The 25,323-nt window shown below is 49.0% G+C and overlaps 1 protein-coding gene across 1 annotated transcript in view; it reads right to left on the bottom strand.

Moving 5' to 3' along the window:
- Positions 1 to 237: 237 nt before the first annotated feature.
- The window catches only part of LOC140733755 (glycoprotein endo-alpha-1,2-mannosidase-like), a 70,629-nt gene continuing 45,543 nt past the window's right edge, over positions 238 to 25,323 (bottom strand). The window contains exons 4-5 of the mRNA XM_073057493.1: positions 17,910 to 17,983; positions 238 to 4,637 (exon numbers count right to left, since the gene is read on the bottom strand). Coding sequence (XP_072913594.1) covers positions 4,001 to 4,637; positions 17,910 to 17,983 — 711 coding nt within the window. The 3' untranslated portion in view covers positions 238 to 4,000. The remainder of the gene's footprint in view (positions 4,638 to 17,909; positions 17,984 to 25,323) is intronic.

The raw sequence follows: 25,323 nt of genomic DNA, 5'->3' as shown, positions 1-25,323 counted from the left end.
ACATACTCAACATTTTTGGATCAGCTTCTTCTCCATTACCATCAGATTTCTCAGCAGAAAGAGAACCCATGAATACCAGCTCACTATTTTTGCACTACAGGAATAATTGATACAAAGGTCTTTGTTGTCAAAAAAATACCTCATGACAATAAATCCCACCCAACATATACAATTTTTCAAAAGTACACATTGAACACAAAGTTCTTCAAGTGCTGGTAAATAATAACAAAGATCAAATTGCAGTGGTATTAAACTTTATTTTTTGAATTTTAAAGGTTCATGCACCATAAATATAGCACAAAATTTTACGATCTTTTGATTGGTCTTGTATTATACAAGTAGGAGTTGAATCTATAAATGTATTTACATGCTAGGGGTGACAAGTATGACTGAGGTGTTAAATCTGAGATGTAGATGCGCTCTGAAAATCTTTAATTGATTTATCAAGCTAAAGCCCAAGGCATTTACCCCTTTGACACATACCGTGACAATAAACATTTTTCTTTACATATCTGACCACTTTAGCAATATTTTATCCAACAATAACTTGGATTGTAAGTAATGGTATAGAAATGAAATAATTTATGATCAAGTGTACTTGCTTGTGTTAAAATATTTGAAGCTCCACTACATTTACTACCCACACGCGAGCCTTTCCTCATAATTAAAACCCGCAAAAACATCTATAAAGACTGGAATACCAGACGATAGTTATGTAAAGTTAAGCATAAACTGGAATTTCACAAGCTTTCAATGTTAACCATCAATACAAAATATGATCGGTACGTTTCCAGAGCAACACACTCAAAATACTGGAGAAACTCAGCAGGTCAGGCAGCATCTATAAGGAGAAGCACTGTCGACGTTTTGGGCCGAGACCCTTCATCAGGACTAGAAAGGAAGGGAAAAGATGTCCGAATAAAGTGAAGGGAGGGGAAGAAATACAGGCTAGAAGGTGATAGGTGAAGCCATGTGGGGCAAGTAAAAAACTGGGAGGTAATAGGTGGAAAGCTAAAGGGCTGGAGAAGGAGAAACCTGATAAGAGGACAGTGAACCATGGGAGAAAGGAGTGTGACCAACAGGGGAAGCTGATAGGCAACTGCGCAGATAAGAGGTAAGGGAGTCAGAGTGGGGAACTGAAAAGGGAAGGGTGTGTAATGCTCTGTAAGGTTTCACTGCTAATGTAATGGTTTCTCTGTAGCAGCAGTGTTTGGGTTATGACTAGAGATAACGAGGGCTTTGGAATGTGTGCTGCCCAATGAGAGGCGTGTTGTTTCTTTTGTGTGTCTGAGAGGAGGAATTCGCAGTCCTTTGTCGGGGAGAAAGAGGACTTGAGAGGAGCGAGCTGGTAGACTGCAGGATGGAGTGGGCTTGGAGTGAGGGTCCAGGAGTTGATGACACTCGGAGGAAATCGATGGACGGAAAATTGAAGGATGGAAATACGTGAGCTCCAAAGTGCACAATAGACTGTTTCATTAAAATGGACCTTTTTCCTCTTTGTTTCTGTACTAACTTACGAATTATAAAGCTCAATTGTTTAATTGCATCTGGTGTACCATCTGATCTTTCGTGGTACTGAGTTCTAACAGGGGAACACATCATGCAGCATCCGCCCAAATGAGATTTCATCAGTTTCGCAGGGGCAGCGACTGTCTGCCCCTAGAACCTGGAGGTTACAGGTGAAAATTACCAGAAATTTCCACTCCACAGTACAGTTCCACTCCAGTCACTACACTTTCAAAATGAAACTTGGGGGGGAAAAAAATAAAACAAAATTATACTGAACTAGTTCACCCAAGTGCAATTAACGGCTGTCCTTTGGCATGCATTAGTAGAGGTATAATTCCAAATGTTCAGAATGTTTTATTCAGTGTATATTCAGTAAATTCAGTATGTGGGCATTGAGGTTAATACAAAAGGTTATCTAATAACAAAAAAATGTGTTTATCTTTAGTTTTACTAAATGAATTTAAATTGTAAAATATAACCACTACGTACTGTAGCTTTTACTGTTAAAGCACATCAGCAGAGAACTGGGCCTTGTGAAAAGTAGATTCAACCCTTAGACAATTATGTATGCTGGTGTGCTAGAACACACTGTTACCTCAATTCAACAGACAAGATGAAAATATCCTTATTCATCATTAAACAAAAAAACAACTTGAACCATTCAGTTTACAATCTGACAGTCATCAATCCTTTACCAACAAATAAATGAAGAAAATCCACAGGTACAGTGAAAAAGTAATAACAAGAAAAATTTCAAGTGTTAATCTCACATGTAGTAGCCCTACCAATTATAAGTCTATATTTTAGCCACACAGTAGAGTACAGTAAGTTTAAATAATGCCAATATACAGTAGTTTTACAAGTTTGAGAAACATCTTAAGAAATGCAAGGCAGCTGGCATGTAGTTTCCATTGCCCAGCTGAAACTACAAGATAAACATTTTCTCAAATTCTCGTCCACAAGAAACACAAGAAAACTGTAACATTATCTGCATTGTAACAAAAGTTAAATGATTCTTTTCCCAATCCATTACATCCCTGAAAACATACTGAAATTCTCCAATATTAACTGTGTGACTGATAGTCTAATCATCCCCAAAGGAATTCAGTGTCACAATAAACTGTTAATTAAATGTTCATAATTCAAGTAATTTGATAGTGCTTACAAATAGCTCAAAGTCATGTTGTATGAACCAATAATCAAATGATACAGGGAAGTCTAGAGTGGACACTTGGATTGTGCTGATGTACTGAACAACTGGGTGCTGAGTAGGAGGGATTACTGAGATCATTATTACACCATTAACAGGCAAAAGTGCTTGTAGCCTGCTCTCAATGGCTGAACTATTTGCAAACACTCAATTAAGAGTGTATATTAATGGTAACTCAAGGAAGGCTGTTGGTATCTATTAGACCTAGTTTTATGATACCACTTCATTGGAGAAACTTTTAAGTTTATAACGCTTTGTAAAAATATCCTAATTTCCATCCATAGAACCTTTGCAAAATATCCCATGGAACTATTAAATAGCAGGAACACAAGAAAACCTGCAGATGCTGGAAATCCAGAGCAACACACACAAAATGCTGGAGGAACACAGCAGACCAGGCAGCATCTATGGAAAGAAGTAAACAATTGACGTTTCAGGCTGAGACCCTTCATCAGGACTGGAAAGGAAGGGGGCGGAGCTACATTTAAGGTGGGGGAGGGGAGGAAGAAGTACAAGTTGGCAGATGATAGGTGAAACCGCAAGAGGGGAAAGGGGGGTGGGGAGAAGAGCTGGGAAGTTGTTTGGTGAAAGAGATAAAGGGCTGGAGAAGGGAGAATCTTATAGGAGAAGACAGAAGATCATGGAAGGAAGGGAAGGGAGCACCAGATGGAGCTGATGGGCAGGTAAGGAGATAAGGTGAAAGAAGGTAACAAGAATGGGGAATGGTGAAGGAGAGGAGGGAGGGAGTAGGCAATTACAGGAAGTTTGAGAAATCAAAGTTATTGCCATCAGGTTGGAGCTACCCAGATGGAATGTAAGGTGTTGTTACCTCATCGTGGCAGTAGAGGTGGCCATATCGGAATGGGATTAAAAAGCAGAGTTATCTGCAATATCCTGGTTAATAGTTTTCTCTTGCTTGATTTACTAAAATAGACTACTTGGTCACTACTACATTGCTGTTTGGATCAGCTTGCTATAATCCAAGTAATTCCTACATTTTCCTGCACTATTTCGGAATACTTGGACGTCATGCACTCTGGAATATCCTGAGATATGCTATAAGGAATACAAGCATTTCCTCAACTCAGTACGAGTATGATTTTATCTAGTCACTGAACATTGAATTTTGACCTTGGCTGACACTGTTAAATTACAAGATTGAGCAATGACTTCCATTCTCCCACCACTATAAACCCTCCCCTCACCTGAAAAAAAATCTTAGTTCTTGATTGCACAGATCAATATCACTTTATTCCTTTATGAAAGAAAGATTGAAAACATTCACATCAGCCACTGTTCTTTCTCTTTGTGAAACTTTTCAGCCCATTTCCGAGTTATCTCCAGGTAGATGTCTGGCTTATGAGGCAGGTAGTCCAGATAAACTGCCTGACTTGTCTTCTTGGGAACAGCTTTCTCAATCTGAGTTCCTTCATGCCACTCGTTAAATGAAGTTATAGTGATTATTTCTGGACGAATTAGAAGGGCAGTACTTAAAGCAGTCTCATAATATTTGCCATTGACACGGTTTCTTGTATTATGGTTATTCCAAGCCCTAATGCTCGTGTCTATATACCCAGGTCCTACACTTGGGATAAACATAAGGTTATTGCTGTCACAGAAATCTTTTATTGCTTGCCAGTTTTGATGAGAGGAACCATGAGAGAATCCATTTGTTGCAAAGTATGTATACATGCCATCAAATCCACCCTGTAAAATGTCATTTTTGTGTTGTTCTTCGACAATAAGGGCAACGAATAGTGCGTCGTATTGAGTGTTTCGAACTGAACTCGATCCTGAAGCAGAGAAAAGGTTGGCCCAAGATCCTGGGCTAGTGATATATGAATCATAAATGTAGAACATCGGAAGGGATTTCCCTGAGTTAGTTTTGTGCCTATAAAATGCAGGGTGGGATCCATACCTGTGAAAAGGAAAAGAAAGAAAACTAAGTTCAGTTTCAAGTTTGATTGTCATTCAACCATACATAAACACCCATGAATACAGCCAAATGGAATAGTGTTAACCCAGGGCCACGGTGCTGACACAGTACCAACAGTCACACATAGCACAAAATATAGTCCATGTCCCCGAGTCTATGGACGTTGCAAGTCTACAGTTAAACACAATACAGGTTTTCCTCTGCTGAGCAAACACTGGAGGCAGCACTGACTCTAGCATGGACACAGTGCCACACCACATGCAACACTTTGTCCATCCTGGGCAGCTGCAAGCAGGTGATAGTGTGGTTTGAGGCCTATCTTTGCTAGGACCAAGGTTATGCAGCATCCCTGCTGTCTACTAACAAACAGTGAATCAAACTTGTAGTTTTCGATATTAGCAATGTCCAACAGGGCCACCAGAAAAATTAATAAAACGATCATCCACTGTTCAACTGTACACTGCCTTGGCTGACTGACTCCTCTGTAGCAGGTAGCAGCACAATTCACACCAAGCCCACTCCTGCAGTTTCTCTGCCAATGAGCAACTCGCCAACGTTGTAGCTCAGGCTGTTATTTATTTGTAGGTTCGTAGGGAAGGTTTTGGGGACTGTGTGGGAGTTAGGGGTCAGGTTGGCTTTAGGGAGGGTTAAGGGCAGTAAACAAGAGTCTGGGCAGGAGTTCAAGTTTAGGTGGTATTGATCCATGGTCGAAAATTTGTGATCTCGGAGACAGGGTCAGCAGGCACTGACAAGATCAGCAATCCCCAGCTCTGGTGAGTTCTGGATCTGGGTAAGAGGTCCATATGGGCAGCAAGTCCCTAGTATGTGAAGGAGATACTAAGGGTCATGCCCCAACAACCCCGATTGTTGGAGTCAGTTGCCCACGTTGAGTCTGGGCATCGAGATCCAAAGGTCAAACCCATGTCCTTGAGTGAAGTCTGAAGTTGGAGGCCTGAAGTCAAAGGCCTGGAGGTCTGTGTGTATGAGTAGGTGGATAGGGAAGGTGGGAAAAGGGCTGCTCCCAGCGCATGCTTGCATGTGTTGGCTGATAACACAAACGACACAGTTGTATGTTTGAATGGACTGTATATGTGATAAATCAATCCGAATCAAAACACTGTTGGGTGGCTGGCACGTCTGGATTTCTGTCCTGCTGCCACCAAGCACTGGGTGAATAAGACCATTGGAGACAGGAGAAGAATAAGGCCATTCGGTCCATCGAATACTCCACCATTTGATCATGGTAAAAGGGATGAAGAACATGGTCAGATTTTCCTCTCCCCCCCCCCCCCAGACTGGAGGTAAAGTGTGGCAGGTCAATGAATTACATTAGGGTCTTTGCTGTTTACATTAGATTTTAATGATATGAAATTTGAGGATGTACAACTCAGTGAGGCAAAAAGGAACAAGTTTCAGAATAAGACAGTGAAATTTCATTCAGAAACAGTGAAGTTATGCATTTTTGTAGGAATACCCCAGTAGCGTAGCAGTTATCATGAGGCTACTGTACCTTGGAACATGGGAGTTTGGAATGTTATGAGTGCTGAACAGACCTGATGGAAATGGGGTGCAGAGTTAACCATTCCCCCCCCCCCCACTTTGAGAACTATGAACTATTGCTGTTGCTATGCTGCTAATGAGAGAGAGAGATACAGAACAGAGGTAAAGGCATCTGCTACAGATAAGAGAGAGAGAGAGACAGTTGATTTATGTATTATGTCTTCTTCCTGGATTGTTTACCTTTCGCTGCAAGGATATTACTTTGCTCGTTAACATTCCTAAGGAGACAGCAGGAGTGACCTAGTTTGATGGACATGGTCATTTTGAGTTGATGGATGGCTGATACCCCGTCAGTGGGGATAAAAGACAGGTGTGGGGAGACACCCCTCAGACACACCAGTGGACACTGACCGAGTGTTGTGCACCCACAGGAAGGTGGGGGCTTCGAGGACCGAATCAGGAGATCGGTCAACAAAGCTCACAGTGAGACGGCAGGGTCGGTGGGGACTTGTGTGTATGTCCACTCATGCCAGAGTGACGAGTCCACCACAGAAGAACGGTCTGGCCGAGGACGGAGGGGTCATAACCGAATGACCACAACGGTACAACAGAATCAGAATACAACAGAAGGTTTGCTGGCTGCAGCTGCTCAATCTCTCTCTCTCTCTCCAACAAATTACAATACAGCAACCGCAACTACCTCAGCACACATGAACTGAACTGAAGCTTATATTCTTCTATGACCATTCATTTACCCCTAGACATTGATAGAGCTTGTTTATTATTGCTTATTATTATTCCTACACTTCTAGGTTTATTATTGCTAACCTGTTTTATATGTATATTTGTATTATTGGTATTGTTTTGCTTATTTTACTAATAATCATCCTTGGTTAGAGTACCACCAGACTCCAACAGATTCTTCTATTTCTGCGGGGTACGAAACAGGAATCAGCCTCTAAGGGATTTGTACATTCTCTGTGTCCATGTAGGTTTCCTTCGAATGCTCTAGTTTTGTCACACAGTCCAAAGATGTACTTGCTAGTAGATTAATTGGTCATTATAAACTGCCTTGTGATCGGGGTCGACCATGGATGTCGTGGTGCAGCTGTGTACATAGTACACAAGTCATTGCACAAACCGGAGGAGGAGGAGGAGGCCTCCGTCAGTCAGAGTTGACCATGGACATTGCATCCCAGCTGTCTAGATATATAAACCAGGGCAGTACATTATGGAACTGTTCCTCCACCAACCCCCACGCAGCTGATGAACCCAAAGGAACGGCAGAGACCGATAGAGTGTGGTACCAGAAGCGACACAGGAATTGCTGGTCGGCGTCGAACTCAATTTAGGACTGCCTTAGAAACCCCAGCTCTGGAATTTTCCATTGGGGGGGGGGGGGTTACTTCCCCATGAGTGCGTACAGCCGCAAGGCAGCAGAGGCTTGAGGTCAGAGTGTTCCTTCTCCTAAATGAGCTGCCAACCATGGCTGGTGAGCCTCATCTGTCTGAGATGATTGGTTTTATGGTGCCAGTAATCCATCTTTGCCCCTTCTCTTGTTAGGAGCTTCCTGTGATTAAGCTAGGATTAAACAGATGGGTTGCTGGACAACACAGCTCATTGGGCCTGTTTTGTACCGTATCTCTAAATAAAAATACATAATAAAATGCAGCATACCCATCTCTCCATTCCTCACTGGCTCTGTCGCTAACTAGCTTGAGGGTTACAGAAGGAAGCCTGGGGTATTGGGTTGAAAAAAATAACCACTGTGATTGAATGATGGACCATACTTGAAGAGCCAAATGGCCTAATTCTGCTCCTATATCTTATGTCTTAACGTTACGTAGTGTTGTTTCAGGATGGCTAACAATATTGCCCGGGAGGCCTGCCACCTTGGCCATTCCCTTTTCATACAGCAACTTGAAAGCTTGGATGGCAAGACTCAAGAACAGCTTTATCCCCACTGCTATCAGACTCCTGAGCCTTTTCACATCCTCTTCCCAGTGGTGTCACCACAAGAAAAATGGAGTACTAGTGGAGGGAAGGTTTAGCTTATATAGGTCAGCACAACACTGTGGGCCGAAGGGCCTGTACTGTGCTTTGTGGCGTTCTATGCAAAGTGGCACAAAACTGCATATAAAATGCTTTGAAGTCCTTTGTGCAAGTCTGTTCAGTGCATATGCAGGACAGAAGACTTGCACATATTTTAACTGGACTGCTAAGGTCTGTGGGACCTCACCGGTCTGACGTCTGCTGCAGGTGAGATCTCCAGGTGTCCCCTGTTTCCCACATCAGTTTTCTCTTTAGTGCTTTTCATTATTTATGCCAGCTCCACTCTATGTCATCAACCATGACTGATTATCCCTAAACCCAGAGAAGCAACTAAGAAAACATGGACGACCATAACAAAATCTTTAATTTTATTATAGCAAGAGAATAAACCACTGATTATTGAATTCAGGAAGAGGAAGGAGAGTGAAAAGGCCAATCTACACTGTGGGATCAGAGGTTGAGAGAGTCAGCAGCTTTAAATTCCTGGCTGTTAACTTATCCGATGACCTAGCAGCACAGAAGCAATCATAAGGAAAATGTGGCAGTGTGGCGACCCAATTACTAGCTCACTCGAACCGGCTGACAATTAGCCAGAGCCAGAGACAAAGGGAGATAGCCTCAAGGGGTTTCAGTTACGTGCCTCTCGAAGTATCGAGTGGGGGAGACAGGCTTTTAAGCAAGACTGTGTTTGTAAATAAACTTATTCCGTGGTTGCAGTTTACCGACTCCGTGTCGTAATTTCAGCGCTGCGCGTAGCCCGCCGCTACATTGGTGACCCCGACGGTCCAACCGTTTTTTTGGACCGGAGATGGCAGACGCTGCGTTTGTAAACGCGGTTTCCTTGGAGCTGCCAAGCTTCTGGACGCTACAACCTCACCTATGGTTTCAGCAAGCAGAAGCCCAATTCCATGTTCGGCAAATAACCTCAGAGGACACCCGTTACTACTACGTGGTGAGCTCCCTCGACCAGGACACAGCGGCCCAGGTCGCAGAGTTCGTACAGTCTCCCCCGGCAGACGGCAAGTACACGGAATTCAAAGCCCTGCTCATAGTGATTTTTGGGATCTCCCGCCGCGAGCGAGCTGCCCGTTTACTGCACCTGGATGGCTTGGGAGACAGGCCTCCATCGGCTTTGATGAATGAGATGTTGTCTCTGGCCGGCGGACACAAACCCTGCCTCATGTTTGAGCAGGCATTCCTGGAGCAGCTGCCCGAGGACATACGCCTGCTGCTGTCCGACGCGGATTTCAGCGACCCCCGGAAGGTGGCAGCCCAGGCGGACGCGCTGTGGAACGCCAAGAAGGTGAGTGGGGTGTCCATCGCACAGATCACCAGGCCATGCTCCCAGCAGCAAACCAGTCCAGGCCCGGCCGCAGAGCCCGCTAAACCCAGAGGCCGGGGTGTGGAGCCCAACGAACACTGGTGTTTCTACCACCAGCGGTGGGGCGCAGATGCCCGCCGCTGTCGCCCGCCCTGCCAGTTCCACGGGAAACGCCAGGGCCAGCCGTCGCTGATGGCTACGACGGCTGGCCTTCGGGATAGCCTCCTGTATGTCTGGGACAAACAGTCGGGACGCCGGTTTTTGGTCGACACCGGTGCCGAGATCAGCGTCTTACCTCCGACGAGTTACGACACCCGCAGCAGGGCGCCAGGTCCCCCCCTACGGGCCGCGAACGGCAGCACAGTAAGGACCTACGGCACCCGTACGGTGCAGCTACGGCTCGACTCCAGCAAGTTTACGTGGGACTTCACACTGGCCGCCGTAGCCCAACCGCTTCTGGGTGCGGATTTCTTGCGGGCTCACAGCCTACTGGTCGACCTGCCCAGGAAGAGACTGGTTCACGCCGAGACCTTTCAGACATTCCCCCTGGGTGCAGCCCAGTTGCCAGCCCCTCACCTCGGCTCCATCACGCTGTCCGGCAACGACTTCACCAGGGTCCTGGCGGATTTCCCATCGGTTCTGGCACCACAGTTCACGGCAGCCATGCCCCGACACGGTGTACAGCATCACATCCCGACCCAGGGACCACCCCTCCATGCCCGCGCTCGGCGGCTTCCCCCGGACAAGCTCCGACTGGCGAAGGAGGAGTTTACGCGGATGGAGGAATTGGGGATAATTCGGCGGTCCGACAGCCCATGGGCCTCCCCCCTGCACATGGTGCCCAAGGCGACAGGGGGCTGGAGACCGTGCGGCGACTACCGCAGGCTGAACGAGGCTACAACACCGGACCGCTACCCTGTGCCGCACATCCAGCGGTTGATGGACGCGGTGGGACGCGACCTGGACTTCGCATTCATCTATTTGGACGACATCCTCATAGCCAGCAGCTGTCGTCAGGAGCATCTGTCCCACCTCCGACAGCTCTTTGCCCGGCTGAGTGACTATGGTCTAACGATCAACCTGGCCAAATGCCAGTTCGGGCTCGACACCATTGACTTCCTGGGCCACAGGATTACTAAAGACGGGGCAACCCCTCTGCCCGCTAAGGTAGACGCGGTCCGCCATTTCCCCCGACCCACCACGGTCAAAGGCCTCCAGGAATTCGTAGGTATGGTCAATTTCTACCACCGCTTCCTCCCTTCAGCTGCCCGGATCATGCGCCCCCTGTTCGCCTTGCTGTCCGGTCCGGGCAAGGACATTACCTGGGACGAGGTGTCCGCCGCCGCTTTCATTCAAACGAAGGATGCCTTGGCGAATGCCACGATGCTAGTGCACCCCAGAATGGACGTCCCTACCGCCCTCACGGTGGACGCCTCTAACACGGCAGTCGGTGGGGTACTGGAGCAGCTCATCGCGGGCCGCTGGCAACCCCTGGCGTTTTTCAGCAAACACCTGCGGCCACCCGAGCTCAAGTACAGTGCTTTCGACCGGGAGCTGTTGGCGCTATACCTGGCAATCCGGCATTTCAGGTACTTCTTAGAAGGTAGGCCCTTCACCGCGTTCACGGACCACAAACCGCTTACCTTTACATTCACGAAGGTGTCCGATCCCTGGTCGTCCCGCCAGCAGCGCCATCTGTCCTACATCTCTGAATACACGACGGACGTCCGGCACGTCTCGGGTAAGGACAATGTCGTGGCGGATGCGCTCTCTCGCCCTAACATTCACGCCCTTTCCCAAGGGGTAGACTTTGAGGCACTGGCTGAGGCACAGTTGGCAGATGAGGAGATCCCGTGTTACAGAACCGCAGTCTCCGGTTTGCAGCTCCAGGACCTCCCCGTAGGCCCAGGTGAGAGGACCCTCCTCTGTGACGTCGCCACCGGCCAGCCCCGTCCCGTCGTCCCGGAACCTTGGCGACGACGCGTGTTCGACTCCATTCATAACTTGGCCCACCCCTCCATCCGCACTACCGTCCGGATGGTCTCCAGCAGGTTCGTTTGGCACGGGCTCCACAAGCAGGTCCGTGACTGGGCCAGAACGTGCCTGCACTGCCAGACGGCCAAGGTGCAGCGACACACCAAGGCCCCGCCGCAGCAGTTCCACCCCACCCACCGGCGTTTCAACCACATTCATGTGGATATCGTGGGCCCCCTGCCTGTGTCACGCGGGGCGCGGCACCTCCTGACTATCGTGGACAGGTTCACAAGATGGCCAGTGGCGGTCCCGCTCACCGACACCACCTCCGAATCTTGCGCCCGGGCGCTGATCGCCACCTGGGTGTCCCGCTTTGGTGTCCCGGCCCACATTACCTCCGACAGAGGCGCCCAGTTCACCTCCAGCCTCTGGTCAGCGATGGCCAACCTGTTGGGGACTCAGCTGCACCACACCACTGCCTACCACCCACAGTCGAACGGACTGGTGGAGCGTTTCCACCGCCACCTGAAGTCGGCTCTCATGGCCCGCCTGCGAGGAGCTAACTGGGCGGACGAGCTTCCCTGGGTCCTGCTCGGCGTCCGCACGGCGCCCAAAGACGATCTGCACGCTTCGTCGGCCGAGTTGGTGTACGGCGCGCCCCTGGTCGTTCCCGGGGAGTTCATACCAGCCCCAAGGGGGCGAGAGGAAGAACCCGCAGCGGTCCTGGGCAGACTACGCGAGAGACTCGGTGCCCTGGCCCCCATGCCCACTTCGCAGCATGGGCAGCACTCGACCTGCGTACCCAAAGATCTGCAGAACTGTAAGTTTGTGTTTGTACGCCGGGGCGGGCATCGGCCACCGCTGCAACGGCCCTACGAGGGGCCGTTTACGGTGATCAGAAACGACGGGTCCACGTTCGTGCTGGACGTTGGGGGGAGAGAGGAGGTTTTCACGGTGGACCGACTCAAACCGGCCCACGTGGACTTGGCGCAACCGGTCGAGTTTCCGGCACCGCGGCGCAGAGGCCGACCTCCCAAACAGGGCCCGGCCCAGACTGTGGACATTGGGGGGTGTACCGCCGGTTCTGGGGGGGGTTATGTGGCGACCCAATTACTAGCACACTCAAACCGGCTGACAATTAGCCAGAGCCAGAGACAAAGTTACATAGCCTCAGGGAGTTTCAGTTACGTGCCTCTCCAAGTATCGAGTGGGGGGAGACAGGCTTTTAAGCAAGACTGTGTTTGTAAATAAACTTATTCCGTGGTTGCAGTTTACCGACTCCGTGTCGTAATTTCAGCGCTGCGCGTAGCCCGCCGCTACAAGACTGTGTTTTTGAAATAAACTGATTCTGTGACTGCAGTTTATCGACTCCGTGTCGTAATTTCAGCGCTGCGCGTAGCACCCCGCTACAATTGGTGACCCCGACGGTCCAAACGTTTTTTTGGACCGGAGATGGCAGACGCTGCGTTTGTTAATGCGGTTTCCTTGAAGCTGCCAAGCTTCTGGACGCTACAACCTCACCTATAGTTTCAGCAAGCAGAAGCCCAATTCCATGTTCGGCAAATAACCTCAGAGGACACCCGTTACTACTACGTGGTGAGCTCCCTCGACCAGGACACAGCGGCCCAGGTCGCGGAGTTCGTACAGTCTCCCCCGGCGGATGGCAAGTACACGGAATTCAAAGCCCTGCTCATAGTGATTTTTGGGATCTCCCGCCGCGAGCGAGCTGCCCGTTTACTGCACCTGGATGGCTTGGGAGACAGGCCTCCATCAGCTTTAATGAATGAGATGTTGTCTCTGGCCGACGGACACACACCCTGCCTCATGTTTGAGCAGGCATTCCTGGAGCAGCTGCCCGAGGACATACGCCTGCTGCTGTCCAACGCGGATTTCAGCGAGCCCCGGAAGGTGGCAGCCCGGGCGGACTTGCTGTGGAACGCCAAGGAGGTGAGTGGGGCGTCCATCGCACAGATCACCCGGCCACGCTCCCAGCAGCAAATCAGTCCAGGCCCGGCCGCAAAGCCCGCTAAACCCAGAGGCCGGGGTGTGGAGCCCAACAAGCAATGGTGTTTCTACCACCAGCGGTGGGGCGCAGAAGCCCGCCGTTGTCGCCTGCCCTGCCAGTTCCCGGGAAACGCCAGGGCCAGCCGTCGCTGATGGCTACGACGGCTGGCCATCGGGATAGCCTCCTGTATGTCTGGGACAAACAGTCGGGATGCCGGTTTTTGGTCGACACCGGTGCCGAGATCAGCGTCTTACCTCCGACGAGTTACGACACCCGCAGCAGGGCGCCGGGTCCCCCCCTACGGGCCGCGAACGGCAGCACTATAAAGACTTATGGCACCCGTCCGGTGCAGCTACGGTTCGACTCCAGCAAGTTTACGTGGGACTTCACACTGGCCGCCGTAGCCCAACCGCTTCTGGGTGCGGATTTCTTGCGGGCTCACAGCCTACTGGTCGACCTGCCCAGGAAGAGACTGGTTCACACCGAGACCTTTCAGACATTCCCCCTGGGTGCAGCCCTGTTGCCAGCCTCTCACCTCGGCTCCATCACGCTGTCCGGCAATGACTTCACCAGGGTCCTGGCGGATTTCCCATCGGTTCTGGCACCGCAGTTCACGGCAGCCATGCCCCGACAAGGCGTACAGCACCACATCCTGACCCAGGGACCACACCTCCATGCCCGCGCTCGGCGGCTTCCCCCGGACAAGCTCCGACTGGCGAAGGAGGAGTTCAAGCGGAAAGAGGAATTGGGGATCATTCGGCGGTCCGACAGCCCATGGGCCTCTCCCCTGCACATGGTGCCCAAGGCGACGGGGCTGGAGACCGTGCGGCGACTACCGCAGGCTGAACGAGGCTACAACACCGGACTGCTACCCTGTGTCGCACATTCAGGACTTTGCAGCAAACCTGCATGGCGTACGGATCTTCTCCAAGGTAGACCTCATCCGCGGATACCATCAAATCCCGATGCATCCGGACGACGTCCCCAAAACGGCTCTCATCACCTCGATCGGCCTTTTTGAGTTCATCCGCATGCCGTTCGGCCTGAAGAATGCAGCACAGACGTTCCAGCGGTTGATGGACGCTGTGGGACGCGACCTGGACCTCGCATTCATCTATTTGGACGACATCCTCATAGCCAGCAGCTGTCGTCAGGAGCATCTGTCCCACCTCCGACAACTCTTTGCCCGGCTGAGTGACTACGGTCTAACGATCAACCTGGCCAAATGCCAGTTCGGGCTCGACACCATTGACTTCCTGGGCCACAGGATTACCACAGACGGGGCAACCCCTCTGCCCGCTAAGGTAGATGCGGTCCGCCATTTCCCCCGACCCACCACGATCAAAGGCCTCCAGGAATTCGTAGGTATGGTCAATTTCTACCACCGCTTCCTCCCTTCAGCTGCCCGGATCATGCGCCCCCTGTTCGCCTTGCTGTCCGGTCCAGGCAAGGACATTACCTGGGACGAGGTGTCCGCCACCACTTTCATTCAAACGAAGGATGCCTTGGCGAACGCCACGATGCTAGTGCACCCCAGAATGGACGTCCCTACCGCCCTCACAGTGGACGCATCTAATACGGCAGTCGGTGGGGTACTGGAGCAGCTCATCGCGGGCCGCTGGCAACCTCTGGTGTTTTTCAGCAAACACCTGCGGCCACTCGAGCTCAAATACAGTGCTTTCGACCGGGAGCTGTTGGCGCTATACCTGGCAATCCGGCATTTCAGGTACTTCTTAGAAGGTAGGCCCTTCACCGCGTTCACGGACCACAAACCGCTTACCTTTACATTCACAAAGGTGTCCGATCCCTGGTCGTCCCGCCAGCAGCGCCATATGTCCTACATCTCTGAATACACGACGGACGTCCGGCATGTCTCGGGTAAGGACAATGTCGTGGCGGATGCGCTCTCTTGCCCTAACATTCACACCCTTTCCCAAGGGGCAGACTTTGAGGCACTGGCTGAGGCACAGCTGGCAGATGAGGAGATCCCGTGTTACAGAACCGCAGTCTCCGGTTTGCAGCTCCAGGACCTCCCCGTAGGCCCAGGTGAGAGGACCCTACTCTGTGACATCGCCACCGGCCAGCCCCATCCCGTCGTCCCGGCACCTTGGCGACGATGTGTTTTCGACTCCATTCATAACTTGGCCCACCCCTCCATCCGCACTACCGTCCGGATGGTCTCCAGCAGGTTCGTTTGGCACGGACTCCGCAAGCAGGTCCGTGACTGGGCCAGAAAGTGCCTGCACTGCCAGACGGCCAAGGTGCAGCAACACACCAAGGCCCCGCCGCAGCAGTTCCACCCCACCCACCGGCGTTTCGACCACATTCATGTGGATATCGTGGGCCCCCTGCCAGTGTCGCGCGGGGCGCGGCACCTCCTCACTATCGTGGACCGGTTCACAAGATGGCCAGAGGCGGTCCCACTCTCCGACACCACCTCCGCATCTTGCGCCCAGGCGCTGATCGCCACCTGGGTGTTCCGCTTTGGTGTCCCGGTCCACATTACCTCCGACAGAGGCGCCCAGTTCACCTCCAGCCTCTGGTCAGCGATGGACAACCTGTTGGGGACTCAGCTGCACCACACCACTGCCTACCACCCACAGTCGAACGGACTGGTGGAGCGTTTCCACCGCCACCTGAAGTCGGCTCTCATGGCGCGCCTGCGAGGAGCTAACTGGGCGGACGAGCTTCCCTGGGTCCTACTCGGCGTCCGCACGGCGCCCTAAGACGATCTGCACGCTTCGTCGGCCGAGTTGGTGTACGGTGCGCCCCTGGTCGTTCCCGGGGAGTTCATACCAGCCCCAAGGGGGCGAGAGGAAGAACCTGCAGTGGTCCTGGGCAGACTACGTGAGAGACTCGGTGCCCTGGCCCCCATACCCACTTCGCAGCATGGGCAGCACCCGACCTGCGTACCCAAAGATCTGCAGAACTGTAAGTTTGTGCTTGTACGACGGGGCGGGCATCGGCCACCGCTGCAACGGCCCTACGAGGGGCCGTTTACGGTGATCAGAAACAACGGGTCCACGTTCGTGCTGGACGTTGGGGGGAGAGAGGAGGTTTTCACGGTGGACCGACTCAAACTGGCCCATGTGGACTTGGCGCAACTGGTCGAGTTTTCAGCACCGCAGCGCAGAGGCCGACCTCCCAAACAGGGTCCGGCCCAGACTGTGGACATTGGGGGGTGTATCGCCAGTTCTGGGGGGGGGTTATGTGGCGACCCAATTACTAGCTCACTCGAACCGGCTGACAATTAGCCAGAGCCAGAGACAAAGGGAGATAGCCTCAAGGGGTTTCAGTTACGTGCCTCTCGAAGTATCGAGTGGGGGAGACAGGCTTTAAAGCAAGTCTGTGTTTTTGAAATAAACTGATTCTGTGACTGCAGTTTATTGACTCCATGTCGTAATTTCAGCGCTGCACGTAGCACCCCGCTACAGCAGTGTCTTTACTTCCTTACGAAGTTCATCAAACATGCTAACAAACCTCCACAGATGTAGGTGATGTGAGAAACAGGGGACACCTGGGACTCTCACCTGCAGAAGAAAGCTGAGGTCCAATTAAAATGTGTGTAATTTTCTTGAACTGACTATGTTTTGAACAGTCTTGCACAAAGGACTTCAAAGTTGTAAGTATCCTGACTAGTTGCACCATGGCCTGATACAGCAATCTGAAAGTGCAAGAACACAAGAGGCTGCAGAGAGGTTTGGAGTCTGCTTAATAAATCAGAGTCACCATTGGTTTAAATCTACAGGAGATACTGTCTCAAGATGGCAACAACATACACCACTGGGCCACGGCATCTTTTCAAAGCCACCAGCAGCTAGCAGGTACAGAAGTCTGAAGTACCACACTAACAAGTTCAAGAAGAACTATTTCCCTTCAAGCATTCGATATTGATCCAATTGGCAAAACCCTAATCACTACGGTTTGGCAACACTATGAACATTTTGCACTTAAACAGCTTGGCATTATTTCATCTAGAAGTGTTTACTTGTAAAAGTTGTATATGACTTATAATTATATTTAGTTTAGAGATAAAGCATGGTAACAGGTCCAACAGTCCCAATTACACGCATATGTCTTTGAACTGTGGGAGGACACCAGAGCACCTGGCGAAACCCATGCTGTCATGGGATGAATGTTACGAGCTCCTTACGGACAGTTGCAGGAAATGAACCCAGACTGCTGGTGCTGCAATACACTTATGCTAACCTGTGGCACCATACAAGCCACTTGCTCAAGTAAACAAGGTTTTTCATTGCACCATTTATTGTCACATATGCAAATGCAAATATGTACATATGACAACAAACTCAACTTTGATTTTGATTTACAAAAATGGCAACAAAAAAGTTGCTTTTTTTTCAGACGTAAATACTCAATTAAAATTGAGTAAAAGACTTACTTGTGAATGATGTATTTCAGATTACGGTGGAAAGTATGCTCTCTTCCTTCATACGGCTCAATGTGAAAGGTGACCTTTGAAAAGAAAAATACCGGAAACATTGGCAGTCATCATTTCAGGATAATTACTGTTACCTCATAGCAATTTTCAGACGCTGGAAATCCAAAATAAAAGCAAGAAACACTGGAATAACACAGTAGCATCTGAAGAGAAAACACTATCAGAATTGAAAAAGAAAACAAGCATGTTTCATGTTGGTAAGAATTAACACAGGGAGGGTCCATAATATTATCTCTGCTGATTTCATTTATCAACCTTACTCGTGTTACCCCAAGGTATCCATAATGGCTATGATCATTTATTTCCATTTCTGATGTCAATTCGCCCAGCTTGTTATCTGAATTGAATTAGCACTGAATAAAGCCTTTAATTTTGCATTTCTGTCACCTTTTTCATGTACCAATTGGAACTGCACTTTGATAATTTGGCATTGAAGGTCCAGAGGTGGTTCACAAGAATGATTCTGGGAATTAAAGGGTTACTGCATGAGGAGTGTTTGTTGTCTCTGGACCTGTACTCACTGGAGCTTAGAAGAATGGGGGAGGTGAGGATCTCATTGTTCTATCAGATGTTGAAATGCCTAGATTGAGTGGATGTGGAGAGTATGTTTCCTATAGTGGGTGAGTCTAGGATAAGAGGACACAACCTCACAAAACAAGGGCGTCCCTTTGGATCAGAGGAGTAGAATCTGTGGAACTCATTGTCATAGATGGCCGTGGAGGCAAAGTCATTGGGTATATTCAAAGTGGAGGTGGTAGGTTTTGATTAGCCAGGGAATCAAAGGTTACAGGGAGAAGGCAGGAGAATGGGGTTGAGAGGGATAATAAATCAGCCACAAAGGAATGGCGGAGCAATCCTGATGCAGAATGGCACACTCAAGTTCTCACTCACCTCGACAGCCTAGTACAGGTTGAGTACCACTCATCTGAAAACCCCTGAAATCTGAATTTTTTAAAACCAGAATCACTGGAATCTGGCATGTTGTTAGAGGACAGGAAGATTGCAAATGACCATCCACTCTTTAAGAAAGGACGAAATTATAGGCCAGTTACCCAGACTTCTGTGATTGGGAAGATGTTGGAGTCAATTGTCAAGGATGAGGTGATGGAATACTTGGTGTCACAGGACAAGATAAGACAAAGTCAGCATGGTTTCCTTAAGGGAATATCTTGCCTGACAAACCTGTTGGAATTCTTTGAAGAGATTACTAGTAGAATAGACAAAGGGGATGCAGTGGATGTTGTATATTTAGATTTTCAGAAGGCCTTCAATGAGGTGCTACACATGAGGTTGCTTAACAAGTTAAGAGTCAATGGTTTTACAAGAAAGCTACTGGCATGGTTAGAGCATTGGCTAATTGGTAGGAAGCGGCAAATGGGAATAAAAGAATCCTTTTCTGGTTGGCTGCCAATAACTAGTGGTGTTCTGCAGGGGTGGAAGTTGGGACTGCTTATTTTTACGTTGTATATCAATGACTGTAGATGATAGAAGGCATTGCTTTGATGCCAAGTTTGCAGATGATACAAAAGATTGCTGTAGGGGCAGGTAGTGTTGAGGAAACAGGTAGGCTGCAGAAGGATTTACACAGATTCGGAGAATGGGAAAGAAAGTAGCAAATGAAATACAATGTTGGAAAATGCATGGTCATGCACTTTGGTAGTAAATAAATGTGCAAACGCTTATCTAAATGGAGAGGAAATTCTTGTGCAGACACCTTAAAGATGAACTTGTAGGTAGAGTCAAGGCAAGTGCCATGTTGGCATTCATTTCAAGAGACTCAGACGATACAAGAGCAGGGATGTGATGCTGAGGCTTTGTAAGGCACTAGCGAGTCCTCACCTTCATTGGAGAGTGTTCAGAGGAGGTTCACAAGGATGATTCCAAGAATGAAAGGGTGATCATACAAGGAATGTTTGATAGCTCTGGGTCTGTAATCGCTGGAATTTAGGATGGGGGGAGGAATCTCATTGAAACCTTTTGAATGTTGAAAGGCCTAGACAGAGTGGAAAGGATGTTTCCTATGGTGGGGGAGTCTAGGACAAGAGGGCACAGCTTCAGGATAGAGAGGCCATACATTTAAAACAGAGATGCAGAGAAATTTCTTTCGCTGGAGGGCGGTGAATTGGTGGAATTTATTACAACAGGCAGCCGAGGAGGCCAGGTTGTTGGGTGTATTTAAGGCAGAACTTGGTATGTTCTTCTTTGGAAGGTTAGGGGCAGAAGGCTGAGGAGTGATTCTGAGGAGGGTAAAAAAAAGATTGCCATGATTGAATGGCAAAATACACTCGATTGGGCCAAATGGTGTATTTCTGCTCCTATGTCTTATCATCATCTTATGGTCTTTACCAGTAGAGACACACCACCCCCTTTGCGTACTTCCCTATCCCTCTGACACAACGTGTAATTTTGGACATTCAGCTTCCAACTACAACCATCCTTCAGCCACAATTCAGTGATGGCCACAACATCACACCCAACAATCTGTAATAGTACAACAAAATCATCCAACTTATTTCTTATACTCTATGCATAGAGATATAATACTTTGAGCACTGTATTTGCTACACTTTTTGATTCTGCATCCGTTATGCACTGACACTCACCCTGCTGGCTGCAATTATGTCCTATCATCTGCCTGCTATATTTTCTTTTTTACCATCCGTCCTATCCTGAGTCCCTTCACTCTGGTTCCCAACCCCCTGCCAAATTATTTCAAACCCTCCAACAGCTCAACAAACCTGCCAATGAGAATGTTGGTTCCCCTTGGGTGCAGGTGCAACCCATCACTTTAGAAAAGGCCAAACCTCCCCAAGAAGAGATCCTAATGATCTAAGAACCTGAAGTCCTGTGCCCTGCATCAGCTTTTCAGCGACACATTTATCTGCCAAATCATCCTGTTTCTACCCTCACTGACGTGAGGGTAGCAATCCAGAAATTACTGCCCTGGAGGTCCTGCTCCTCAGCTTTCTGCCTAGCTCTCCAAATTCTCTCTTCAGGACCTCTTTGCTTTTCCTTCCTATGTCATTGGTACCAATACATCTGGCTTCTCTCCCTTCCTCTCTAAAATGCTGTGGATGCGATCTGAGATGACCCTGATTCTAGAACCTTGGAGGCAACATACCATCCAGGTGTCCATTCACATCCAGATAATCTCCCGTTTGTTCCTCTCACTATTGAGTCCCCTATCACTACCACTCCTCTCTTCCCCTTCTGCACCACAGACCTATGCTCATTACCATACCCAAGTCTCAGTGGCATTCTCCTGCGAGGTCATCCCCCATAATTGTATCCAAAATGCTATACTTATTCTTGAGGGGAATGGCTATAGTGGTGCTCTGTGCTAATTGCTATTCACACTTCCATTTCTCCTGACAGTCACCCAGCTACTTGCCTCCTGCAACTTCGGGTTGACTACCGGTACTTCCCTGTAACTTTGATCAATTATCTCCTCACTCTCCCGTACAAGCCGAATGTCATCCAGCTGTTGCTCCAGATGCCTAACACGGTTTTCAGGGAGCTGCAGCTGGATGCAGTTCACACAGATGTAGTTCTCCAGGAGACTCTGGATCTCCCAAGGGCTCCAATATCCAGCATGAAGAACACACAACAGCCATTTACTACACTAGGTACAGTAAAGAGGAAATAAAGGGAACCTTAACAGAAGCTTACCCAGAACCAATGTCTCTTTCGAGCCAAAGTCTCCTTTGAGTCAAAGCCTGACACTGCTACTCTCAGCACCGGTCTGCTCCCGACAATGGCCATCCTGCTTGTCCCTTCTTTCCTTTAAACACGCATTGGCAACCTGTGAGAAACCTCACTGCTGTAGCCTGGTGCTGTTGAATGGGCTTCTAGGACGACACCAGGATGAAGTGATTCTTGAAAGATCATGACCAATGCATTCACTATCTCTTCAGCAACCTCCCTCAGGATTCTGGTATGTCGTCCATTTGGTCCAGGTGACTTATCCACCTTAAGACCTTTCAGTTTGTCTCTTCAATTATATGTACATCTGCTCTAACCCCATCCCCCACCACCCTATCTGGGATAAGGCTCCTCTTGTCCTCTCCTACCATCTACCAGCTTCCCGCGTCCAGCACGTAATTTCCAAAACTTCTGCCATCTCCAACAGGACCCACCACCAAGTTATTCTCCCCCCCTCTGCTTTCTGCAGGGATCGCTCCCTATGCGACTCCTTTGTCTATTCATTCCTCCCCACTGATCTCCCTCCTGGCATTTATTCTTGCACCTGCCCCTACACCTCCTCTGTTACTACCACTCAAACAGGTGAGGCGACACTTCACCTATGGGTCTGTTGGAGTCATATACTGTGTCTGGGTGTGACCCCCTGCTTATCAGTGAGACCCGACGTAGACTGGGAGACCGCTTCGCCGCGCACCTACGCTTTACCCATGAGAAAAAGCAGGATCTCCCAGTGGCCATCCATTTTAATTCCACTTCCCATTCCTACTCTGATACATCTGTCCATGGCTCCTTCACTGTAGTGATGAGGCCACACTCAGGTTGGAGGCACAACACCTTATAATCTGACTGGGTAGCCTCCAACTAGATGGCATGAACATCAATTTCTCGAACTTCCAGAAATGCCCTCCCTCCACTCTCCTTCATTTCCCATCCCTTCCCTTTCTCTCACCTTATCTCTTTGCCTGCCCATCACCTCCCTTTGGTGCAACTCCCCCTTTACTTTCTTCCTTGGCCTTCTGCTTCTTTCACCTATCAACTTCCCAGCTCTTTACTTTATCCCTCTGCCTTCTGGTTTCACTTATCATCTTTCTCTCTCCCCTTGCCCACCTTTTAAATCTATTCCTCAGCTTTTCATCACCTATCCTGTCGATGGCTGTTGGCCTGCAACATCAACAATATTCTTTTCCATCAATGCTGCCTGGCTTGTTGAGTTCCTCCAGCATTTTGCATGTGTTGCTTGGATTTCCAGCATCTGCAGATTTTCTCTTGTTTGAGTCGGTTAGTACCTTTTCGTTTGTAATAACAATGGCACTCACTCTTGCTCACTGACACTTATGGACCTCTAGCACACTGCTACATAAAAACTTAGAAAACCTACAGCACAATACAGGCCCTTCAGCCCACATGCCGAACATGTCCCTATCTTAGAAATGACAGGCTTACCCATAGCTCTCTATTTTTCTAAGCTCCATGTACCTATCCAAAAGTCTCTTAAAAGACCCAATCGTATCCGCCTCCACCACCGTTGCTGGCAGCCCATTCCACGCACTCACAACTCTCTTGAGTAAAATACTTACCTCTGACATCTCCTCGCTACCTACTCCCCAGCATCTTAAACCTGTGTCCTCTTGTGGCAACCATTTCAGCCCTGGGAAAAAGCCTCTGACTATCCACACTATCAATGCCTCTCATCATCTTATACACCTCTATCAGGTCACCTCTCATCCTCTGTCGCTCCAAGGAGAAAAGTCCGAGTTCACTCAACCTAGTCTCATAAGGCATGCTCCCCAATCCAGGCAACATCCTTGTAAATCTTCTCTGCACCCTTTCTATGGCTTCCACATCCTTCTTGTAGTGAGGTGACCAGAACTGAGCACAGTACTCCAAGTGGAGTCTGACCAGGGTCCTATATAGCTGCAACATTACCTCTCGGCTCTTAAACTCAATTCCACGAATGATGAAGGCTGATACACCATACGCCTTCTTAACCACAGAGTCAACATGCACAGCTGCTTTGAACATCTATGGACTCTAAGATTCCTCTGATCCTCCACCCTGCAAAGAGTCTTACCATTAATACTATATTCTGCCATCATATTTAATCTACCAAAATGAACCACTTCACACTTACCTGGGTGAAGACTGATGCAAACTACCCTTAAGTTCACCCATTACTTTGCCCCCATTACTATCTCACCAGCATCATTTTCCAGTGGTCCAATATCAACTCTTACCTCCCTTTTATTCTTTACTTAACTGAAAAATAACTTTTGATATTCTGCTTTATATTATTGGCTAGTTTGCCCTCGTATTTCATCTTTTCCCTTCGTTTAGCTGATTTAGTTAACTTTTGTTGGATTTTAAAAGCTTCCTAATCATCCAACTTCCCACTCACTTTTGCTACCTTATATGCCCTATCCTTGGCTTTTATGCAGTCCTTAATTTTTCTTGTCAGTCACGTTTGCCTACCCCTGCCCATTTGAGAACTACTTATGTGGGACATATTTATCCTGTTATTGGAAAGCAGCATACAGGGACCCCCACCACCCAGGTCATGCTCTCTTCTCACTGTTATCATTAGGTAAAAGGTACAAGAGCCTCAGGACTCCTACCACCAGGTTTAAGAACAGTTACTACCTCTCAACCATCAGGCTATTGAATAAAAGGGGATAATTACACTCACTTGCTCCATCATTGAAATGTTCATATAACCAATGATTTCACTTTAAGAATCTTATTACCTCGTGTTCCCATTATTTATTGCCATTTATTTATTTTTGCATTCACAGTTTCTTACACTCTGGATGATCTTGCATTGATCCTGTTGTAGTGATGTACTACATACAGTGCTAGAAACAACGACACGCAGTCGGTAAGTCGTTTTGAGACTAGTTTATTCAAACTTCGCGACACTGGCATTTAATCCCTAGTACCCGTCCTCTCCGGGCGGAAATGACGTCAGAGGTGCATTACCAAAGTCTCTCCCCACCCGCGGACTACTTGTGAGCTGGTTTGCCTGCGCAGAAAGTGGGTCGCCACATAACCCCCCCCCCCCCCCCCCCCGAACCAGCGATACACCCCCCAATGTCCACAGTCTGGATCAGCTTCTGTTTGGGAGGTCTGCCTCTGCACCGCGGTGCCTGAATCTCGACCAGCTGCGCCAAATCCACATGGGCTGGTTTGAGTCAGTCCACCATGAAAACCTCCTCTCTCCCCCCAATGTCCAGAACGTACGTGGACCCGTTGTTGTTGATCACCTTGAACGGCCCCTCGTACGGCCACTGTAGCGGTGCCTGGTGTGCGCCCCTTCGTACATACACAAACTTACAGTTCTGCAGGTCTTTGGGTACATGGGTCGGGGACCGTCCGTGCTGTGAAGTCAGTACGGGGGCCAGGTTGCCGAGCCTTTCGCGTAGTCTGTCCAGGACTGCTGTGGGTTCTTCCTCTTGCCCCCTTGGGGCTGGTATGAACTCTCCTGGGACGACCAGGGGTGCGCCGTACACCAACTCGGCCGACGAGACGTGCAGATCCTCTTTGGGCGCTGTGCGAATTCCAAGCAGGACCCGGGGAAGCTCATCACCCAGTTAGGTCCTCTCAGGCGGGCCATGAGAGCCAACTTCAAGTGACGGTGCAAGCATTCCACTAGTCCGTC

Source organism: Hemitrygon akajei, chromosome 9 (genome assembly GCF_048418815.1).
Source record: "Hemitrygon akajei chromosome 9, sHemAka1.3, whole genome shotgun sequence".
Taxonomy (NCBI): Eukaryota; Metazoa; Chordata; class Chondrichthyes; order Myliobatiformes; family Dasyatidae; genus Hemitrygon; species Hemitrygon akajei.
The sequence above is the reverse complement of the archived record's forward strand: the minus strand, read 5'-3'. Positions and strand labels throughout refer to the sequence as shown.